General features: G+C 40.4%; 1 protein-coding gene across 1 annotated transcript in view; it reads right to left on the bottom strand.

The window, feature by feature from the left end:
* Positions 1-15,780: 15,780 nt before the first annotated feature.
* The window catches only part of TMEM268 (transmembrane protein 268), a 54,092-nt gene continuing 50,628 nt past the window's right edge, over positions 15,781-19,244 (bottom strand). Inside the window, exon 10 of the mRNA XM_078783980.1 lies at positions 15,781-16,907. Within this exon, the coding sequence (XP_078640106.1) occupies positions 16,752-16,907 (156 nt within the window). The 3' untranslated portion in view covers positions 15,781-16,751. The remainder of the gene's footprint in view (positions 16,908-19,244) is intronic.

The raw sequence follows: 19,244 nt of genomic DNA on the forward strand, positions 1-19,244 counted from the left end.
CAAGTGCGAAAAGTGGTTTTTCCACACTAATACAAGTGCAAAAGTGGTTTCCTGCACCAACACAAGTGAGAAAAGTCATTTTTCAACACTAACACAAGTGCGAAAAGTGGTTTTTCAACACTATCACAAGTGCAAAATGTGTTTTTTCCACACTTATCCAAGTGCAAAAGTGGTTTCCTGCACCAACACAAGTGCGAAAAGTGGTTTTTCAACACTAACACAAGTGCGAAAAGTGGTTTTTCCACACTAATACAAGTGCAAAAGTGGTTTCCTGCACCAACACAAGTGCGACAAGTGGTTTTTCAACACTAACTCAAGTGCGAAAAGTGGTTTTTCAACACTATCACAAGTGCAAAAAGTGGTTTTTCAACACTAACACAAGTGCGAAAAGTGGTTTTTCAACACTATCACAAGTGCAAAGAGTGTTTTTTCCACACTAATACAAGTGCAAAAGTGGTTTCCTGCACCAACACAAGTGCGAAAAGTGGTTTTTCAACACTAACACAAGTGCGAAAAGTGGTTTTTCCACACTAATACAAGTGCAAAAGTGGTTTCCTGCACCAACACAAGTGCGAAAAGTGGTTTTTCAACACTAACACAAGTGCGAAAAGTGGTCTTTCAACACTAACACAAGTGCGAAAAGTGGTTTTTCAACACTAACACAAGTGCGAAAAGTGGTTTTTCAACACTAATACAAGTGCAAAAGTGGTTTCCTGCACCAACACGAGTGCGAAAAGTGGTTTTTCAAAACTAACACAAGTGCGAAAAGTGGTTTTTCCACACTAATACAAGTGCAAATGTGGTTTCCTGCACCAACACAAGTGCGAAAAGTCATTTATCAACACTAACACAAGTGCGAAAAGTGGTTTTTCAACACTATCACAAGTGCAAAATGTGTTTTTTCCACACTTATCCAAGTGCAAAAGTGGTTTCCTGCACCAACACAAGTGCAAAAAGTGGTTTTTCAACACTAACACAAGTGCGAAAAGTGGTTTTTCCACACTAATACAAGTGCAAAAGTGGTTTCCTGCACCAACACAAGTGCGAAAAGTGGTTTTTCAACACTAACTCAAGTGCGAAAAGTGGTTTTTCAACACTATCACAAGTGCAAAAAGTGGTTTTTCAACACTAACACAAGTGCGAAAAGTGGTTTTTCAACACTATCACAAGTGCAAAGTGTTTTTTCCACACTAATACAAGTGCAAAAGTGGTTTCCTGCACCAACACAAGTGCGAAAAGTGGTTTTTCAACACTAACACAAGTGCAAAAAGTGGTTTTTCCACACTAATACAAATGCAAAAGTGGTTTCCTGCACCAACACAAGTGCAAAAAGTGGTTTTTCAACACTAGCACAAGTGCGAAAAGTGGTTTTTCAACACTATCACAAGTGCAAAAAGTGTTTTTTCCACACTAATACAAGTGCAAAAGTGGTTTCCTGCACCAACACAAGTGCGAAAAGTGGTTTTTCAACACTAACACAAGTGCGAAAAGTGGTTTTTCAACACTAACACAAGTGCGAAAAGTGGTTTTTCAACATTAATACAAGTGCAAAAGTGGTTTCCTGCACCAACACAAGTGCGAAAAGTGGTTTTTCAACACTAACACAAGTGCGAAAAGTGGTTTTTCAACACTAACACAAGTGCGAAAAGTGGTTTTTCAACACTATCACAAGTGCAAAAAGTGTTTTTTCCACACTAATACAAGTGCAAAAGTGGTTTCCTGCACCAACACAAGTTCGAAAAGTGGTTTTTCAACACTAACACAAGTGCGAAAAGTGGTTTTTCAACACTAACACAAGTGCGAAAAGTGTTTTTTCCACACTAATACAAGTGCAAAAGTGGTTTCCTGCACCAACACAAGTGCGAAAGGTGGTTTCTCAACAGTAACACAAGTGCGAAAAGTGGTTTTTCAACACTATCACAAGTGCAAAAAGTGTTTTTTCCACACTAATACAAGTGCAAAAGTGGTTTCCTGCACCAACACAAGTGCGAAAAGTGGTTTTTCAACACCAACACAAGTGCGAAAAGTGGTTTTTCAACACTAACACAAGTGCGAAAAGTGGTTTTTCCACACTAATACAAGTGCAAAAGTGGTTTCCTGCACCAACACAAGTGAGAAAAGTCATTTTTCAACACTAACACAAGTGCGAAAAGTGGTTTTTCAACACTATCACAAGTGCAAAATGTGTTTTTTCCACACTTATCCAAGTGCAAAAGTGGTTTCCTGCACCAACACAAGTGCGAAAAGTGGTTTTTCAACACTAACACAAGTGCGAAAAGTGGTTTTTCCACACTAATACAAGTGCAAAAGTGGTTTCCTGCACCAACACAAGTGCGAAAAGTGGTTTTTCAACACTAACTCAAGTGCGAAAAGTGGTTTTTCAACACTATCACAAGTGCAAAAAGTGGTTTTTCAACACTAACACAAGTGCGAAAAGTGGATTTTCAACATTATCACAAGTGCAAAGTGTATTTTTTCCACACTAATACAAGTGCAAAAGTGGTTTCCTGCACCAACACAAGTGCGAAAAGTGGTTTTTCAACACTAACACAAGTGCGAAAAGTGGTTTTTCCACACTAATACAAGTGCAAAAGTGGTTTCCTGCACCAACACAAGTGCGAAAAGTGGTTTTTCAACACTAACACAAGTGCGAAAAGTGGTCTTTCAACACTAACACAAGTGCGAAAAGTGGTTTTTCAACACTAACACAAGTGCGAAAAGTGGTTTTTCAACACTAATACAAGTGCAAAAGTGGTTTCCTGCACCAACACGAGTGCGAAAAGTGGTTTTTCAACACTAACACAAGTGCGAAAAGTGGTTTTTCCACACTAATACAAGTGCAAAAGTGGTTTCCTGCACCAACACAAGTGCGAAAAGTCATTTATCAACACTAACACAAGTGCGAAAAGTGGTTTTTCAACACTATCACAAGTGCAAAATGTGTTTTTTCCACACTTATCCAAGTGCAAAAGTGGTTTCCTGCACCAAAACAAGTGCAAAAAGTGGTTTTTCAACACTAACACAAGTGCGAAAAGTGGTTTTTCCACACTAATACAAGTGCAAAAGTGGTTTCCTGCACCAACACAAGTGCGAAAAGTGGTTTTTCAACACTAACTCAAGTGCGAAAAGTGGTTTTTCAACACTATCACAAGTGCAAAAAGTGGTTTTTCAACACTAACACAAGTGCGAAAAGTGGTTTTTCAACACTATCACAAGTGCAAAGAGTGTTTTTTCCACACTAATACAAGTGCAAAAGTGGTTTCCTGCACCAACACAAGTGCGAAAAGTGGTTTTTCAACACTAACACAAGTGCAAAAAGTGGTTTTTCCACACTAATACAAATGCAAAAGTGGTTTCCTGCACCAACACAAGTTCGAAAAGTGGTTTTTCAACACTAGCACAAGTGCGAAAAGTGGTTTTTCAACACTAACACAAGTGCGAAAAGTGTTTTTTCCACACTAATACAAGTGCAAAAGTGGTTTCCTGCACCAACACAAGTGCGAAAAGTGGTTTTTCAACACTAACACAAGTGCGAAAAGTGTTTTTTCCACACTAATACAAGTGCAAAAGTGGTTTCCTGCACCAACACAAGTGCGAAAGGTGGTTTCTCAACAGAAACACAAGTGCGAAAAGTGGTTTTTCAACACTATCACAAGTGCAAAAAGTGTTTTTTCCACACTAATACAAGTGCAAAAGTGGTTTCCTGCACCAACACAAGTGCGAAAAGTGGTTTTTCAACACTACCACAAGTGCGAAAAGTGGTTTTTCAACACTAACACAAGTGCGAAAAGTGGTTTTTCCACACTAATACAAGTGCAAAAGTGGTTTCCTGCACCAACACAAGTGAGAAAAGTCATTTTTCAACACTAACACAAGTGCGAAAAGTGGTTTTTCAACACTATCACAAGTGCAAAATGTGTTTTTTCCACACTTATCCAAGTGCAAAAGTGGTTTCCTGCACCAACACAAGTGCGAAAAGTGGTTTTTCAACACTAACACAAGTGCGAAAAGTGGTTTTTCCACACTAATACAAGTGCAAAAGTGGTTTCCTGCACCAACACAAGTGCGAAAAGTGGTTTTTCAACACTAACTCAAGTGCGAAAAGTGGTTTTTCAACACTATCACAAGTGCAAAAAGTGGTTTTTCAACACTAACACAAGTGCGAAAAGTGGTTTTTCAACACTATCACAAGTGCAAAGAGTGTTTTTTCCACACTAATACAAGTGCAAAAGTGGTTTCCTCCACCAACACAAGTGCGAAAAGTGGTTTTTCAACACTAACACAAGTGCGAAAAGTGGTTTTTCCACACTAATACAAGTGCAAAAGTGGTTTCCTGCACCAACACAAGTGCGAAAAGTGGTTTTTCAACACTAACACAAGTGCGAAAAGTGGTCTTTCAACACTAACACAAGTGCGAAAAGTGGTTTTTCAACACTAACACAAGTGCGAAAAGTGGTTTTTCAACACTAATACAAGTGCAAAAGTGGTTTCCTGCACCAACACGAGTGCGAAAAGTGGTTTTTCAACACTAACACAAGTGCGAAAAGTGGTTTTTCAACACTATCACAAGTGCAAAATGTGTTTTTTCCACACTTATCCAAGTGCAAAAGTGGTTTCCTGCACCAACACAAGTGCAAAAAGTGGTTTTTCAACACTAACACAAGTGCGAAAAGTGGTTTTTCCACACTAATACAAGTGCAAAAGTGGTTACCTGCACCAACACAAGTGCGAAAAGTGGTTTTTCAACACTAACTCAAGTGCGAAAAGTGGTTTTTCAACACTATCACAAGTGCAAAAAGTGGTTTTTCAACACTAACACAAGTGCGAAAAGTGGTTTTTCAACACTATCACAAGTGCAAAGTGTTTTTTCCACACTAATACAAGTGCAAAAGTGGTTTCCTGCACCAACACAAGTGCGAAAAGTGGTTTTTCAACACTAACACAAGTGCAAAAAGTGGTTTTTCCACACTAATACAAATGCAAAAGTGGTTTCCTGCACCAACACAAGTGCAAAAAGTGGTTTTTCAACACTAGCACAAGTGCGAAAAGTGGTTTTTCAACACTATCACAAGTGCAAAAAGTGTTTTTTCCACACTAATACAAGTGCAAAAGTGGTTTCCTGCACCAACACAAGTGCGAAAAGTGGTTTTTCAACACTAACACAAGTGCGAAAAGTGGTTTTTCAACACTAACACAAGTGCGAAAAGTGGTTTTTCAACATTAATACAAGTGCAAAAGTGGTTTCCTGCACCAACACAAGTGCGAAAAGTGGTTTTTCAACACTAACACAAGTGCGAAAAGTGGTTTTTCAACACTAACACAAGTGCGAAAAGTGGTTTTTCAACACTATCACAAGTGCAAAAAGTGTTTTTTCCACACTAATACAAGTGCAAAAGTGGTTTCCTGCACCAACACAAGTTCGAAAAGTGGTTTTTCAACACTAACACAAGTGCGAAAAGTGGTTTTTCAACACTAACACAAGTGCGAAAAGTGTTTTTTCCACACTAATACAAGTGCAAAAGTGGTTTCCTGCACCAACACAAGTGCGAAAGGTGGTTCCTCAACAGTAACACAAGTGCGAAAAGTGGTTTTTCAACACTATCACAAGTGCAAAAAGTGTTTTTTCCACACTAATACAAGTGCAAAAGTGGTTTCCTGCACCAACACAAGTGCGAAAAGTGGTTTTTCAACACTAACACAAGTGCGAAAAGTGGTTTTTCAACACTAACACAAGTGTGAAAAGTGGTTTTTCCACACTAATACAAGTGCAAAAGTGGTTTCCTGCACCAACACAAGTGAGAAAAGTCATTTTTCAACACTAACACAAGTGCGAAAAGTGGTTTTTCAACACTATCACAAGTGCAAAATGTGTTTTTTCCACACTTATCCAAGTGCAAAAGTGGTTTCCTGCACCAACACAAGTGCGAAAAGTGGTTTTTCAACACTAACACAAGTGCGAAAAGTGGTTTTCCCACACTAATACAAGTGCAAAAGTGGTTTCCTGCACCAACACAAGTGCGAAAAGTGGTTTTTCAACACTAACTCAAGTGCGAAAAGTGGTTTTTCAACACTATCACAAGTGCAAAAAGTGGTTTTTCAACACTAACACAAGTGCGAAAAGTGGATTTTCAACATTATCACAAGTGCAAAGTGTATTTTTTTCACACTAATACAAGTGCAAAAGTGGTTTCCTGCACCAACACAAGTGCGAAAAGTGGTTTTTCAACACTAACACAAGTGCAAAAAGTGGTTTTTCCACACTAATACAAATGCAAAAGTGGTTTCCTGCACCAACACAAGTGCAAAAAGTGGTTTTTCAACACTAGCACAAGTGCGAAAAGTGGTTTTTCAACACTATCACAAGTGCAAAAAGTGTTTTTTCCACACTAATACAAGTGCAAAAGTGGTTTCCTGCACCAACACAAGTGCGAAAAGTGGTTTTTCAACACTAACACAAGTGCGAAAAGTGGTTTTTCAACACTAACACAAGTGCGAAAAGTGGTTTTTCAACATTAATACAAGTGCAAAAGTGGTTTCCTGCACCAACACAAGTGCGAAAAGTGGTTTTTCAACACTAACACAAGTGCGAAAAGTGGTTTTTCAACACTAACACAAGTGCGAAAAGTGGTTTTTCAACACTATCACAAGTGCAAAAAGTGTTTTTTCCACACTAATACAAGTGCAAAAGTGGTTTCCTGCACCAACACAAGTTCGAAAAGTGGTTTTTCAACACTAACACAAGTGCGAAAAGTGGTTTTTCAACACTAACACAAGTGCGAAAAGTGTTTTTTCCACACTAATACAAGTGCAAAAGTGGTTTCCTGCACCAACACAAGTGCGAAAGGTGGTTTCTCAACAGTAACACAAGTGCGAAAAGTGGTTTTTCAACACTATCACAAGTGCAAAAAGTGTTTTTTCCACACTAATACAAGTGCAAAAGTGGTTTCCTGCACCAACACAAGTGCGAAAAGTGGTTTTTCAACACTAACACAAGTGCGAAAAGTGGTTTTTCAACACTAACACAAGTGCGAAAAGTGGTTTTTCCACACTAATACAAGTGCAAAAGTGGTTTCCTGCACCAACACAAGTGAGAAAAGTCATTTTTCAACACTAACACAAGTGCGAAAAGTGGTTTTTCAACACTATCACAAGTGCAAAATGTGTTTTTTCCACACTTATCCAAGTGCAAAAGTGGTTTCCTGCACCAACACAAGTGCGAAAAGTGGTTTTTCAACACTAACACAAGTGCGAAAAGTGGTTTTCCCACACTAATACAAGTGCAAAAGTGGTTTCCTGCACCAACACAAGTGCGAAAAGTGGTTTTTCAACACTAACTCAAGTGCGAAAAGTGGTTTTTCAACACTATCACAAGTGCAAAAAGTGGTTTTTCAACACTAACACAAGTGCGAAAAGTGGATTTTCAACATTATCACAAGTGCAAAGTGTATTTTTTCCACACTAATACAAGTGCAAAAGTGGTTTCCTGCACCAACACAAGTGCGAAAAGTGGTTTTTCAACACTAACACAAGTGCGAAAAGTGGTTTTTCCACACTAATACAAGTGCAAAAGTGGTTTCCTGCACCAACACAAGTGCGAAAAGTGGTTTTTCAACACTAACACAAGTGCGAAAAGTGGTCTTTCAACACTAACACAAGTGCGAAAAGTGGTTTTTCAACACTAACACAAGTGCGAAAAGTGCTTTTTCAACACTAATACAAGTGCAAAAGTGGTTTCCTGCACCAACACGAGTGCGAAAAGTGGTTTTTCAACACTAACACAAGTGCGAAAAGTGGTTTTTCCACACTAATACAAGTGCAAAAGTGGTTTCCTGCACCAACACAAGTGCGAAAAGTCATTTATCAACACTAACACAAGTGCGAAAAGTGGTTTTTCAACACTATCACAAGTGCAAAATGTGTTTTTTCCACACTTATCCAAGTGCAAAAGTGGTTTCCTGCACCAACACAAGTGCAAAAAGTGGTTTTTCAACACTAACACAAGTGCGAAAAGTGGTTTTTCCACACTAATACAAGTGCAAAAGTGGTTTCCTGCACCAACACAAGTGCGAAAAGTGGTTTTTCAACACTAACTCAAGTGCGAAAAGTGGTTTTTCAACACTATCACAAGTGCAAAAAGTGGTTTTTCAACACTAACACAAGTGCGAAAAGTGGTTTTTCAACACTATCACAAGTGCAAAGAGTGTTTTTTCCACACTAATACAAGTGCAAAAGTGGTTTCCTGCACCAACACAAGTGCGAAAAGTGGTTTTTCAACACTAACACAAGTGCAAAAAGTGGTTTTTCCACACTAATACAAATGCAAAAGTGGTTTCCTGCACCAACACAAGTTCGAAAAGTGGTTTTTCAACACTAGCACAAGTGCGAAAAGTGGTTTTTCAACACTAACACAAGTGCGAAAAGTGTTTTTTCCACACTAATACAAGTGCAAAAGTGGTTTCCTGCACCAACACAAGTGCGAAAAGTGGTTTTTCAACACTAACACAAGTGCGAAAAGTGTTTTTTCCACACTAATACAAGTGCAAAAGTGGTTTCCTGCACCAACACAAGTGCGAAAGGTGGTTTCTCAACAGAAACACAAGTGCGAAAAGTGGTTTTTCAACACTATCACAAGTGCAAAAAGTGTTTTTTCCACACTAATACAAGTGCAAAAGTGGTTTCCTGCACCAACACAAGTGCGAAAAGTGGTTTTTCAACACTAACACAAGTGCGAAAAGTGGTTTTTCAACACTAACACAAGTGCGAAAAGTGGTTTTTCCACACTAATACAAGTGCAAAAGTGGTTTCCTGCACCAACACAAGTGAGAAAAGTCATTTTTCAACACTAACACAAGTGCGAAAAGTGGTTTTTCAACACTATCACAAGTGCAAAATGTGTTTTTTCCACACTTATCCAAGTGCAAAAGTGGTTTCCTGCACCAACACAAGTGCGAAAAGTGGTTTTTCAACACTAACACAAGTGCGAAAAGTGGTTTTTCCACACTAATACAAGTGCAAAAGTGGTTTCCTGCACCAACACAAGTGCGAAAAGTGGTTTTTCAACACTAACTCAAGTGCGAAAAGTGGTTTTTCAACACTATCACAAGTGCAAAAAGTGGTTTTTCAACACTAACACAAGTGCGAAAAGTGGTTTTTCAACACTATCACAAGTGCAAAGAGTGTTTTTTCCACACTAATACAAGTGCAAAAGTGGTCTCCTGCACCAACACAAGTGCGAAAAGTGGTTTTTCAACACTAACACAAGTGCGAAAAGTGGTTTTTCCACACTAATACAAGTGCAAAAGTGGTTTCCTGCACCAACACAAGTGCGAAAAGTGGTTTTTCAACACTAACACAAGTGCGAAAAGTGGTCTTTCAACACTAACACAAGTGCGAAAAGTGGTTTTTCAACACTAACACAAGTGCGAAAAGTGGTTTTTCAACACTAATACAAGTGCAAAAGTGGTTTCCTGCACCAACACGAGTGCGAAAAGTGGTTTTTCAACACTAACACAAGTGCGAAAAGTGGTTTTTCCACACTAATACAAGTGCAAAAGTGGTTTCCTGCACCAACACAAGTGCGAAAAGTCATTTATCAACACTAACACAAGTGCGAAAAGTGGTTTTTCAACACTATCACAAGTGCAAAATGTGTTTTTTCCACACTTATCCAAGTGCAAAAGTGGTTTCCTGCACCAACACAAGTGCAAAAAGTGGTTTTTCAACACTAACACAAGTGCGAAAAGTGGTTTTTCCACACTAATACAAGTGCAAAAGTGGTTTCCTGCACCAACACAAGTGCGAAAAGTGGTTTTTCAACACTAACTCAAGTGCGAAAAGTGGTTTTTCAACACTATCACAAGTGCAAAAAGTGGTTTTTCAACACTAACACAAGTGCGAAAAGTGGTTTTTCAACACTATCACAAGTGCAGAGTGTTTTTTCCACACTAATACAAGTGCAAAAGTGGTTTCCTGCACCAACACAAGTGCGAAAAGTGGTTTTTCAACACTAACACAAGTGCAAAAAGTGGTTTTTCCACACTAATACAAATGCAAAAGTGGTTTCCTGCACCAACACAAGTGCAAAAAGTGGTTTTTCAACACTAGCACAAGTGCGAAAAGTGGTTTTTCAACACTATCACAAGTGCAAAAAGTGTTTTTTCCACACTAATACAAGTGCAAAAGTGGTTTCCTGCACCAACACAAGTGCGAAAAGTGGTTTTTCAACACTAACACAAGTGCGAAAAGTGGTTTTTCAACACTAACACAAGTGCGAAAAGTGGTTTTTCAACATTAATACAAGTGCAAAATTGGTTTCCTGCACCAACACAAGTGCGAAAAGTGGTTTTTCAACACTAACACAAGTGCGAAAAGTGGTTTTTCAACAGTAACACAAGTGTGAAAAGTGGTTTTTCCACACTAATACAAGTGCAAAAGTGGTTTCCTGCACCAACACAAGTGCGAAAAGTGGTTTTTCAACACTAATACAAGTGCGAAAAGTGGTTTTTCAACACTAACACAAGTGCGAAAAGTGTTTTTTCCACACTAATACAAGTGCAAAAGTGGTTTCCTGCACCAACACAAGTGCGAAAAGTGGTTTTTCAACACTAACACAAGTGCGAAGGTTTTTCAACACTATCACAAGTGCAAAAAGTGTTTTTTCCACACTAATACAAGTGCAAAAGTGGTTTACTGCACCAACACAAGTGCGAAAAGTGGTTTTTCAACATTAACACAAGTGCGAAAAGTGGTTTTTCAACACTAACACAAGTGCGAAAAGTGGTTTTCCACACTAATACAAGTGCAAATGTGGTTTCCTGCACCAACACAAGTGCGAAAAGTGGTTTTTCAACACTAACACAAGTGCGAAAAGTGGTTTTTCAACACTATCACAAGTGCAAAAAGTGTTTTTTCCACACTAATACAAGTGCAAAAGTGGTTTCCTGCACCAACACAAGTGCGAAAAGTGGTTTTTCAACACTAACACAAGTGCGAAAAGTGGTTTTTCAACACTAACACAAGTGCGAAAAGTGGTTTTTCAACACTATCACAAGTGCAAAAAGTGTTTTTTCCACACTAATGCAAGTGCAAAAGTGGTTTCCTGCACCAACACAAGTGCGAAAAGTGGTTTTTCAACACTAACACAAGTGCGAAAAGTTGTTTTTCAACACTAACACAAGTGCGAAAAGTGGTTTTTTCCACACTAATACAAGTGCAAAAATGGTTTCCTGCACCAACACAAGTTCGAAAAGTGGTTTTTCAACACTAACACAAGTGCAAAAAGTGTTTTTTCCACACTAATGCAAGTGCAAAAGTGGTTTCCTGCACCAACACAAGTGTGAAAAGTGGTTTTTCAACACTAACACAAGTGCGAAAAGTGTTTTTCCACACTAATACAAGTGCAAAAGTGGTTTCCTGCACCAACACAAGTGCGAAAAGTGGTTTTTCAACACTAACACAAGTGCGAAAAGTGGTTTTTCAACACTAACACAAGTGCGAAAAGTGGTTTTTCAACACTAACACAAGTGCGAAAAGTGGTTTTTCCACACTAATACAAGTGCAAAAGTGGTTTCCTGCACCAACACAAGTGCGAAAGGTGGTTTCTCAACAGTAACACAAGTGCGAAAAGTGGTTTTTCAACACTATCACAAGTGCAAAAAGTGTTTTTTCCACACTAATACAAGTGCAAAAGTGGTTTCCTGCACCAACACAAGTGCGAAAAGTGGTTTTTCAACACTAACACAAGTGCGAAAAGTGGTTTTTCCACACTAATACAAGTGCAAAAGTGGTTTCCTCCACCAACACAAGTGAGAAAAGTCATTTTTCAACACTAACACAAGTGCGAAAAGTGGTTTTTCAACACTATCACAAGTGCAAAATGTGTTTTTTCCACACTTATCCAAGTGCAAAAGTGGTTTCCTGCACCAACACAAGTGCGAAAAGTGGTTTTTCAACACTAACACAAGTGCGAAAAGTGGTTTTTCCACACTAATACAAGTGCAAAAGTGGTTTCCTGCACCAACACAAGTGCGAAAAGTGGTTTTTCAACACTAACTCAAGTGCGAAAAGTGGTTTTTCAACACTATCACAAGTGCAAAAAGTGGTTTTTCAACACTAACACAAGTGCGAAAAGTGGTTTTTCAACACTATCACAAGTGCAAAGAGTGTTTTTTCCACACTAATACAAGTGCAAAAGTGGTTTCCTGCACCAACACAAGTGCGAAAAGTGGTTTTTCAACACTAACACAAGTGCGAAAAGTGGTTTTTCCACACTAATACAAGTGCAAAAGTGGTTTCCTGCACCAACACAAGTGCGAAAAGTGGTTTTTCAACACTAACACAAGTGCGAAAAGTGGTCTTTCAACACTAACACAAGTGCGAAAAGTGGTTTTTCAACACTAACACAAGTGCGAAAAGTGGTTTTTCAACACTAATACAAGTGCAAAAGTGGTTTCCTGCACCAACACGAGTGCGAAAAGTGGTTTTTCAACACTAACACAAGTGCGAAAAGTGGTTTTTCAACACTAACATAAGTGCGAAAAGTGGTTTTTCCACACTATTTTAAGTGCAAAAGTGGTTTCCTGCACCAACACAAGTGCAAAAAGTGGTTTTTCAACACTAACACAAGTGCGAAAAGTGGTTTTTCAACACTATCACAAGTGCAAAAAGTGTTTTTTCCACACTAATACAAGTGCAAAAGTGGTTTCCTGCACCAACACAAGTGCGAAAAGTGGTTTTTCTACACTAACACAAGTGCGAAAAGTGGTTTTTCAACACTAACACAAGTGCGAAAAGTGGTTTTTCCACACTAATACAAGTGCAAAAGTGGTTTCCTGCATCAATACAAGTGCGAAAAGTGGTTTTTCAACACCAACACAAGTGCGAAAAGTGGTTTTTCAACACTAACACAAGTGCGAAAAGTGGTTTTTCAACACTAACACAAGTGCGAAAAGTGGTTTTTCAACACTATCACAAGTGCAAAAAGTGTTTTTTCCACACTAATACAAGTGCAAAAGTGGTTTCCTGCACCAACACAAGTGCGAAAAGTGGTTTTTCAACACTAACACAAGTGCGAAAGGTGGTTTTTCAACACTAACACAAGTGCAAAAGTGGTTTCCTGCACCAACACAAGTGCGAAAAGTGGTTTTTCAACTTTAACACAAGTGCGAAAAGTGGTTTTAAAAACACTATCACAAGTGCAAAAAGTGTTTTTTCCAAAAATGAGAGATTAACTGTATGTTATGAATGAAAACGATTAAAATCTTTCAATGTTTAGGTAGCGAACCTGATCATCATTTTATGTTATTTTCTGGTTCCTATTGTACACCGCTCCTTTCCTATGCCATCTCCAGGCATTGCAAATCGTCATTGCTGGGCAAATGACGCACGCTGAAACCTGAACGCACGCTGAAAAACGCACGCTGAAATGACGCACGCTGAAAAACGCTGAAACCAAGAACGGGAGCGTGCGTCACCCCAGCAGTGACGCACGCTGAAAGGGAGTACTCAGTTTTCACTGTTTGTTTGTTTTCTTTCTTGTTTGTTTGTCCGGACGATATCTCAGCCATCCTTTGAGCAAGGAAGCTGAAATTTCGGCACAATAGTGAGCAAATCCTTCATCAAAAACTGTATTTTTTGTTTTTTGATTAATCAATTAATTGAGGAGTTATTTAATTATTAGCGATTAATTAAGCTTGGTGTTGGGCTAGCGGCTAGGGTGCCAGCTTAGGATCCTAGGATCCTGGGTTCGAATCCCGGTCGATCGCTGAATTAACACCAGGGGGGTTGACTCAGCCTGTCATCCTTCCGAGGTCGGCAAATTGAGTACCAGTTCACTGGTAATTCCCTGTGTGTCACAAGAGTCGACTAACAGGGTTGGTGGCAGGAAGGGCATCCGGCCGTAAAACATTGCTTCAAAAAGGGGACCAAAAAAAAACAACAACAACCACGGTCCCCGAAAAAGGCCAACCCCCGCTTGCGGGGAAAAATGGCCTCTAAAGGTGGTTTTTTATTATTATTTTAATTAAGTACTTATTTAATTAATCAAATTTCCTTTCTCTTCTGACCATTAACTCAGGCACCTTTTGAGTTAGGAAGCTGATATTTGGACATGCCAATGACCAGGTGATTTGGCTGCAAAGGCTATTTTTGATTTATTAATTAATCAATTAATCGATTAATTATTTAATTATTCGATTAATGACGATTTTTTTTTTTTTTTAGTTACAGATTCTGATGAAATGGTGGTGGTTTATTTGTTCTCTGACCGAATTGATGAATAATTTAATTTTTTAATGATTATTATTTATTTATTTTCATTATTAATCATTTATTTATTTTCTTTCTCATTTGCCCAATATCTCAGGCACCTTTTGAGCTGGGAAGCTAATATTTGGACATGACAGTAACCAAGTGATGTGGCTATCAAGGATATTTTTGATTTATTGATTAATCATTTAATCGATTAATTATTTATTGAGTAATCAATTAATTATTTAATTTTTATTAATGACTTATTTAATTAAATTCCTAAAAGATACATCTTCGGGTGAAGCACGAGTGGTTTATTTATGCTATTAGCCAATTGATTATGAAAATATTGTTGGGGATATGGGAATTGTGTGTGTAATTTGATGTAAATTTTCCCCTTTTGTATGCTGTAAATCTTGTAAATATCACCCTCCAATTGTAAAGATCAAAGGTCGTCCGTAGTTAGGCCATCGCACACACGTAGCCAATCTTAAGTTCCCTCACTAGTTATGTCCGTAATACATGTCAGTATAAGGCTCTGTGGTCCACTAGTTCATTGCGTTGCATCAATTAAATAAGATAGATTCCCCTTTTGTCAGCTATTGCCAACTGCATTCGCCACTACGGTTTTGGCTGATGGTCAGCGCCTTTGACTCCATTAGCCACGAGGTGAGCTCGGAGAAGAAAGGCTAGGTGAGCCACGAGGTGAGCCACGAGGTGAGCTCGTCACCGGAGGGAGGAGTAAGCCAGCCCTTTCTGACCAACCAAGAACGGGGGGTTTGGCTTTGAGAGGGCGTGGAGAGAACGCTCGTGGAGGTTCGCGAAGGTTCGAGGGTGTGGTCAATATAACCCGCGGCGGGACACCCCTACCAGAGAGGAGATGAGACACGGAGCAGATGGGATACGAGAGCTGAGCTTTGGGTCCACCACGCAGCTTTGAATCCACCATGCAGCTTTGACTCCCCCACGCAGCTTTGCCACCGCCGCAGTTCGAACCGTAGCAGCTTGCACGACCGCAGCTTGGGCTTTGACGGCGGTGCCGACGTGGCCGTGAAGGAACGGCGGCTGCCCGCTCCCGGCCCGACCGTGCTTCGGTCCGAGCTGGACCTTCCTCTCCCTCCAGCCAATCCATCTGCAATTTCCCCATCGTGTGAGTCTGCCCGTTTGTCCGTCTTTCATGTTGTCTTGGGGTTTATAAGTAAGACTGTATAGGTAAGCTAATAATTGCACTGTGTCTCCTGCTCCTTCCATTGCCTTGTAAATCGTATTTCATTTCTTTTCTGCTTTAGTTGTGTGTAAATAATAATAAATATCTGTTCTTCCTACCTTGTCTTCTTCATGCTCATTCGGTCGCTTTAGAGGTTTCCATATTGAGGGTACGTGGCGCGATTCGGCCACGTACCCTCAATGTGTGGTTCTGGGGGGATAATGTGTGCGTTCGTGGGCATGGGATAGTGAAGGGGTGGGAGAAGTGGTATCGTTGAAGATGGCATCAATAAATTGTTACTTGATTCTTATAAAGGAAACAGCTCATCATGAGGCAAATATTTTAATAAAAGTAGATATCAGTAAGAATTGTTCAAGTTGCCAAAACCCAAACAAAACAATTATTCACTCATTTACCCATCTGCTGACTTCTCTTTCTTCTTCTTTATTTGTTTCTTTCTTCTTCTTCCAGCAGTATTGTTCTTCCTTCCAAAGGGCATGAATCAACAAGTTGTCAAGATGCTAGAACGACCCCATGATCAATAGAAAACTAGTTTCTGTAGGCTTGCTCATTCATTTTCTCTTGTCCTGACAGAGTTTGAGCATGTATGTTTATTAATTTATGTATTTGGTTACAAAATCTGCACTCACGGAATAATGCGGATATAAAGGGTAGAATGTGAAGAGGAACAGGTTGAGATGGTTTGGTCATGTGTTGAAGAAGGATGAAAGTAACTGGTTGAGAAGAGTGATGGAAATGAATGTAGAAGGAAGTAGAGGACGGGGAAGACCGAGAAAGACTTGGCTAAAGGTGGTGGAAGAAGAAATGCGGGCAAGGGGGTTAACAAGGAGAGATGCAGAAAATAGGGCAAGATGGAGAAGATTGTCATGGGGACCGCATGGCTAAGCCCCGCTCTAGCAGGGAAAATGGCCTTAAAATGCATGTTGTTGTTGTTGTTGTTGTTGTTGTATAAAGGGTAGAATGGTAACTTACCAACAGTGTGGCATCAGTTGAACACAAGAAGGGAATGGATGAACAGGAAAAGAGGAGAGGGGAGAAAACACAGAATGTTTTCTACCATATGATTGAGTGGAGAGATTGGAGTGGAGTTCATGAGGATAGAAAGGGTCGGGGGAGGGGAGGGGGCATGATGCAGAATGATTCTAAATTATGATGTTTTACTTGTTTGAAGCCTTGAAGTTTTTTTTTTGTTTGTTTTTTTAAATAAAAACTTTGAGGGTCATGGAAGATCTGAATGTTCACAAAATATTTAATTTATCTCCTTCCTCAGCCTATTTTATCTGTGTAAGTGTGGGAGATGCAAACTGATGAACTGGCAAAGACAAGGTGCCGAGGGAGCATGCAGCATGGCGGGAGGCCTTTGCAGTAAGCCCTGGGCGAGAAGTCTGGCGTAGAGGCCACTGTAGAGCAATACCAACTGTTTCGCCTGTTCCTGTATGTTTGCATAGCAAAGGCAGTGCATCATATTAAAGGGATTAAAAACAATGATTGTGATGAAATTTCACATATATCACAGATGATATGACTCAGTTGTTTTGTGGAAGTTTCAGAAAGAAAAACAGCACCAAAGCCACAAAGAAAAACAGAAACAAAGCTTCCACCCCCACAAAACGAACCACACAACCACAAATCGAACCACACAGCCACAAGTCCATGCATGCAGCCACAATCAAACCATGCAACCACAAATCCAACATGCATCCGCAAATCCAACTATGCATCCACAAAGCCAACCATGCATCCGTAAATCCAACCATGCATCCACAAATCGAACCACACAGCCACAAGTCCATGCATGCAGCCACAATCAAACCATGCATCCACAGATCCAACATGGATCCACAAATCCCACCATGCATCCACAGATCCAACAAGCATCCACAAATCCAACATGCATCCACAAATCCCACCATGCATCCTCAGATCCAACAAGCATCCACAAATCCAACAAGCATCCACAGACCCAACACACCTTCACAAAGCCAACCATGCATCCACAGATCCAACATGCACCCACAGATCCAACATGCATCCACAAATCCCACCATGCATCCTCAGATCCAACAAGCATCCACAAATCCAACAAGCATCCACAGACCCAACACACCTTCACAAAGCCAACCATGCATTCACAAATCCAATCATGCATCCACAGATCCAACATGCATCCACAAATCTCAACAAGCATGCACAGATCCAACATGCATCCACCGATCCAACATGCATCCACAAAGCCAACCATGCATCCACAGATCCAACATGCAGCCACAAAGCCAACCATGCATCCACAGATCCAACAAGCATCCACAGACCCAACAAGCATCCACAGACCCAACACGCCTCCACAAAGCCAACCATGCATTCACAGATCCAACATGCATCCACAAATCCAATCATGCATTCACAGATCCAACCATGCATCCACAAATCCAACATGCATCCACAAATCAAATCATGCATCCACAGATCCAACCTGCATCCACAGATCCAACATGCATCCGCAAATCCAACCATGCATCCACAAAGCCAACCATGCATCCGTAAATCCAACCATGCATCCACAAATCGAACCACACAGTCACAAGTCCATGCATGCAGCCACAATCAAACCATGCATCCACAGATCCAACATGGATCCACAAATCCCACCATGCATCCACAGATCCAACATGCATCCACAGATCCAACATGCACCCACAGATCCAACATGCATCCACAAATCCCACCATGCATCCACAGATCCAACAAGCATCCACAAATCCAACATGCATCCACAGACCCAACAAGCAAGCATCCACAGACCCAACACACCTTCACAAAGCCAACCATGCATTCACAGATCCAACATGCAGCCACAGATCCAACATGCATCCACAAAGCCAACCATGCATCCACAGATCCAACATGCATCCACAGATCCAACATGCATCCACAGATCCAACATGCATCCACAAAGCCAACCATGCATCTACAGATCCAACATGCATCCACAGATCGAACATGCAACTACAAAGCCAACCATGCATCTACAGATCCAACATGCATCCACAAATCCTACCATGCATCCACATGGCCTGGTGTTGGCTTAGTGATTAGGGTGCCAGCTTGGGATCCTAGGATCCCGGGTTCGAATCCTGGTCGATCGCTGAATTAACGCCAGGGGGGTTGACTCAGCCTGTCATCCTTCCGAGGTCGGCAAATTGAGTACCAGTTCACTGGTAATTCCCTGTGTGTCGCAAGAGTCGACTAACAGGGTTGGTGGCAGGAAGGGCATCCGGCCGTAAAACATTGCTTCAAAAAGGGGACCACGGTGCCCAAAAAAGGCCAACCCCTGCTGTGGTGAAATTGTACCAAAGTTGAACCCAGGTGAGATGCTCACGTAAACCGCTGAGCGGCGTCTATAAGACCTCGGACGTCCGCGACTCGAGGCCACTCCTGCAACATTATACAATGACATGTAGAATTGAATGGTACATACCCACTTATATTCTAGGCTTGCTTGCATTGACTGATATATTCAATCTTTCTCATATGATGCCTAGATCCTGACATATATATTGCATGATGTATTTTACAGGATGATGTAAAGATCTGATTGAGATTAAACCTACATATGGTCAAGTTGTGGACTTGGTTGATTTTCACAACACTTAATCTCAATCAATGATCTGCGGAAATGGCGGGACACGAGTCTGGCGATGGCCGGATGGACGCAGATCTCAGACGAGCGTTTCCCGACATTCTCCACGCTCCTGCGAGGCCCACCTCG

Source organism: Myxine glutinosa, chromosome 8, assembly GCF_964187855.1.
Source record: "Myxine glutinosa chromosome 8, kmMyxGlut1.1, whole genome shotgun sequence".
Classification (NCBI taxonomy): domain Eukaryota; kingdom Metazoa; phylum Chordata; class Myxini; order Myxiniformes; family Myxinidae; genus Myxine; species Myxine glutinosa.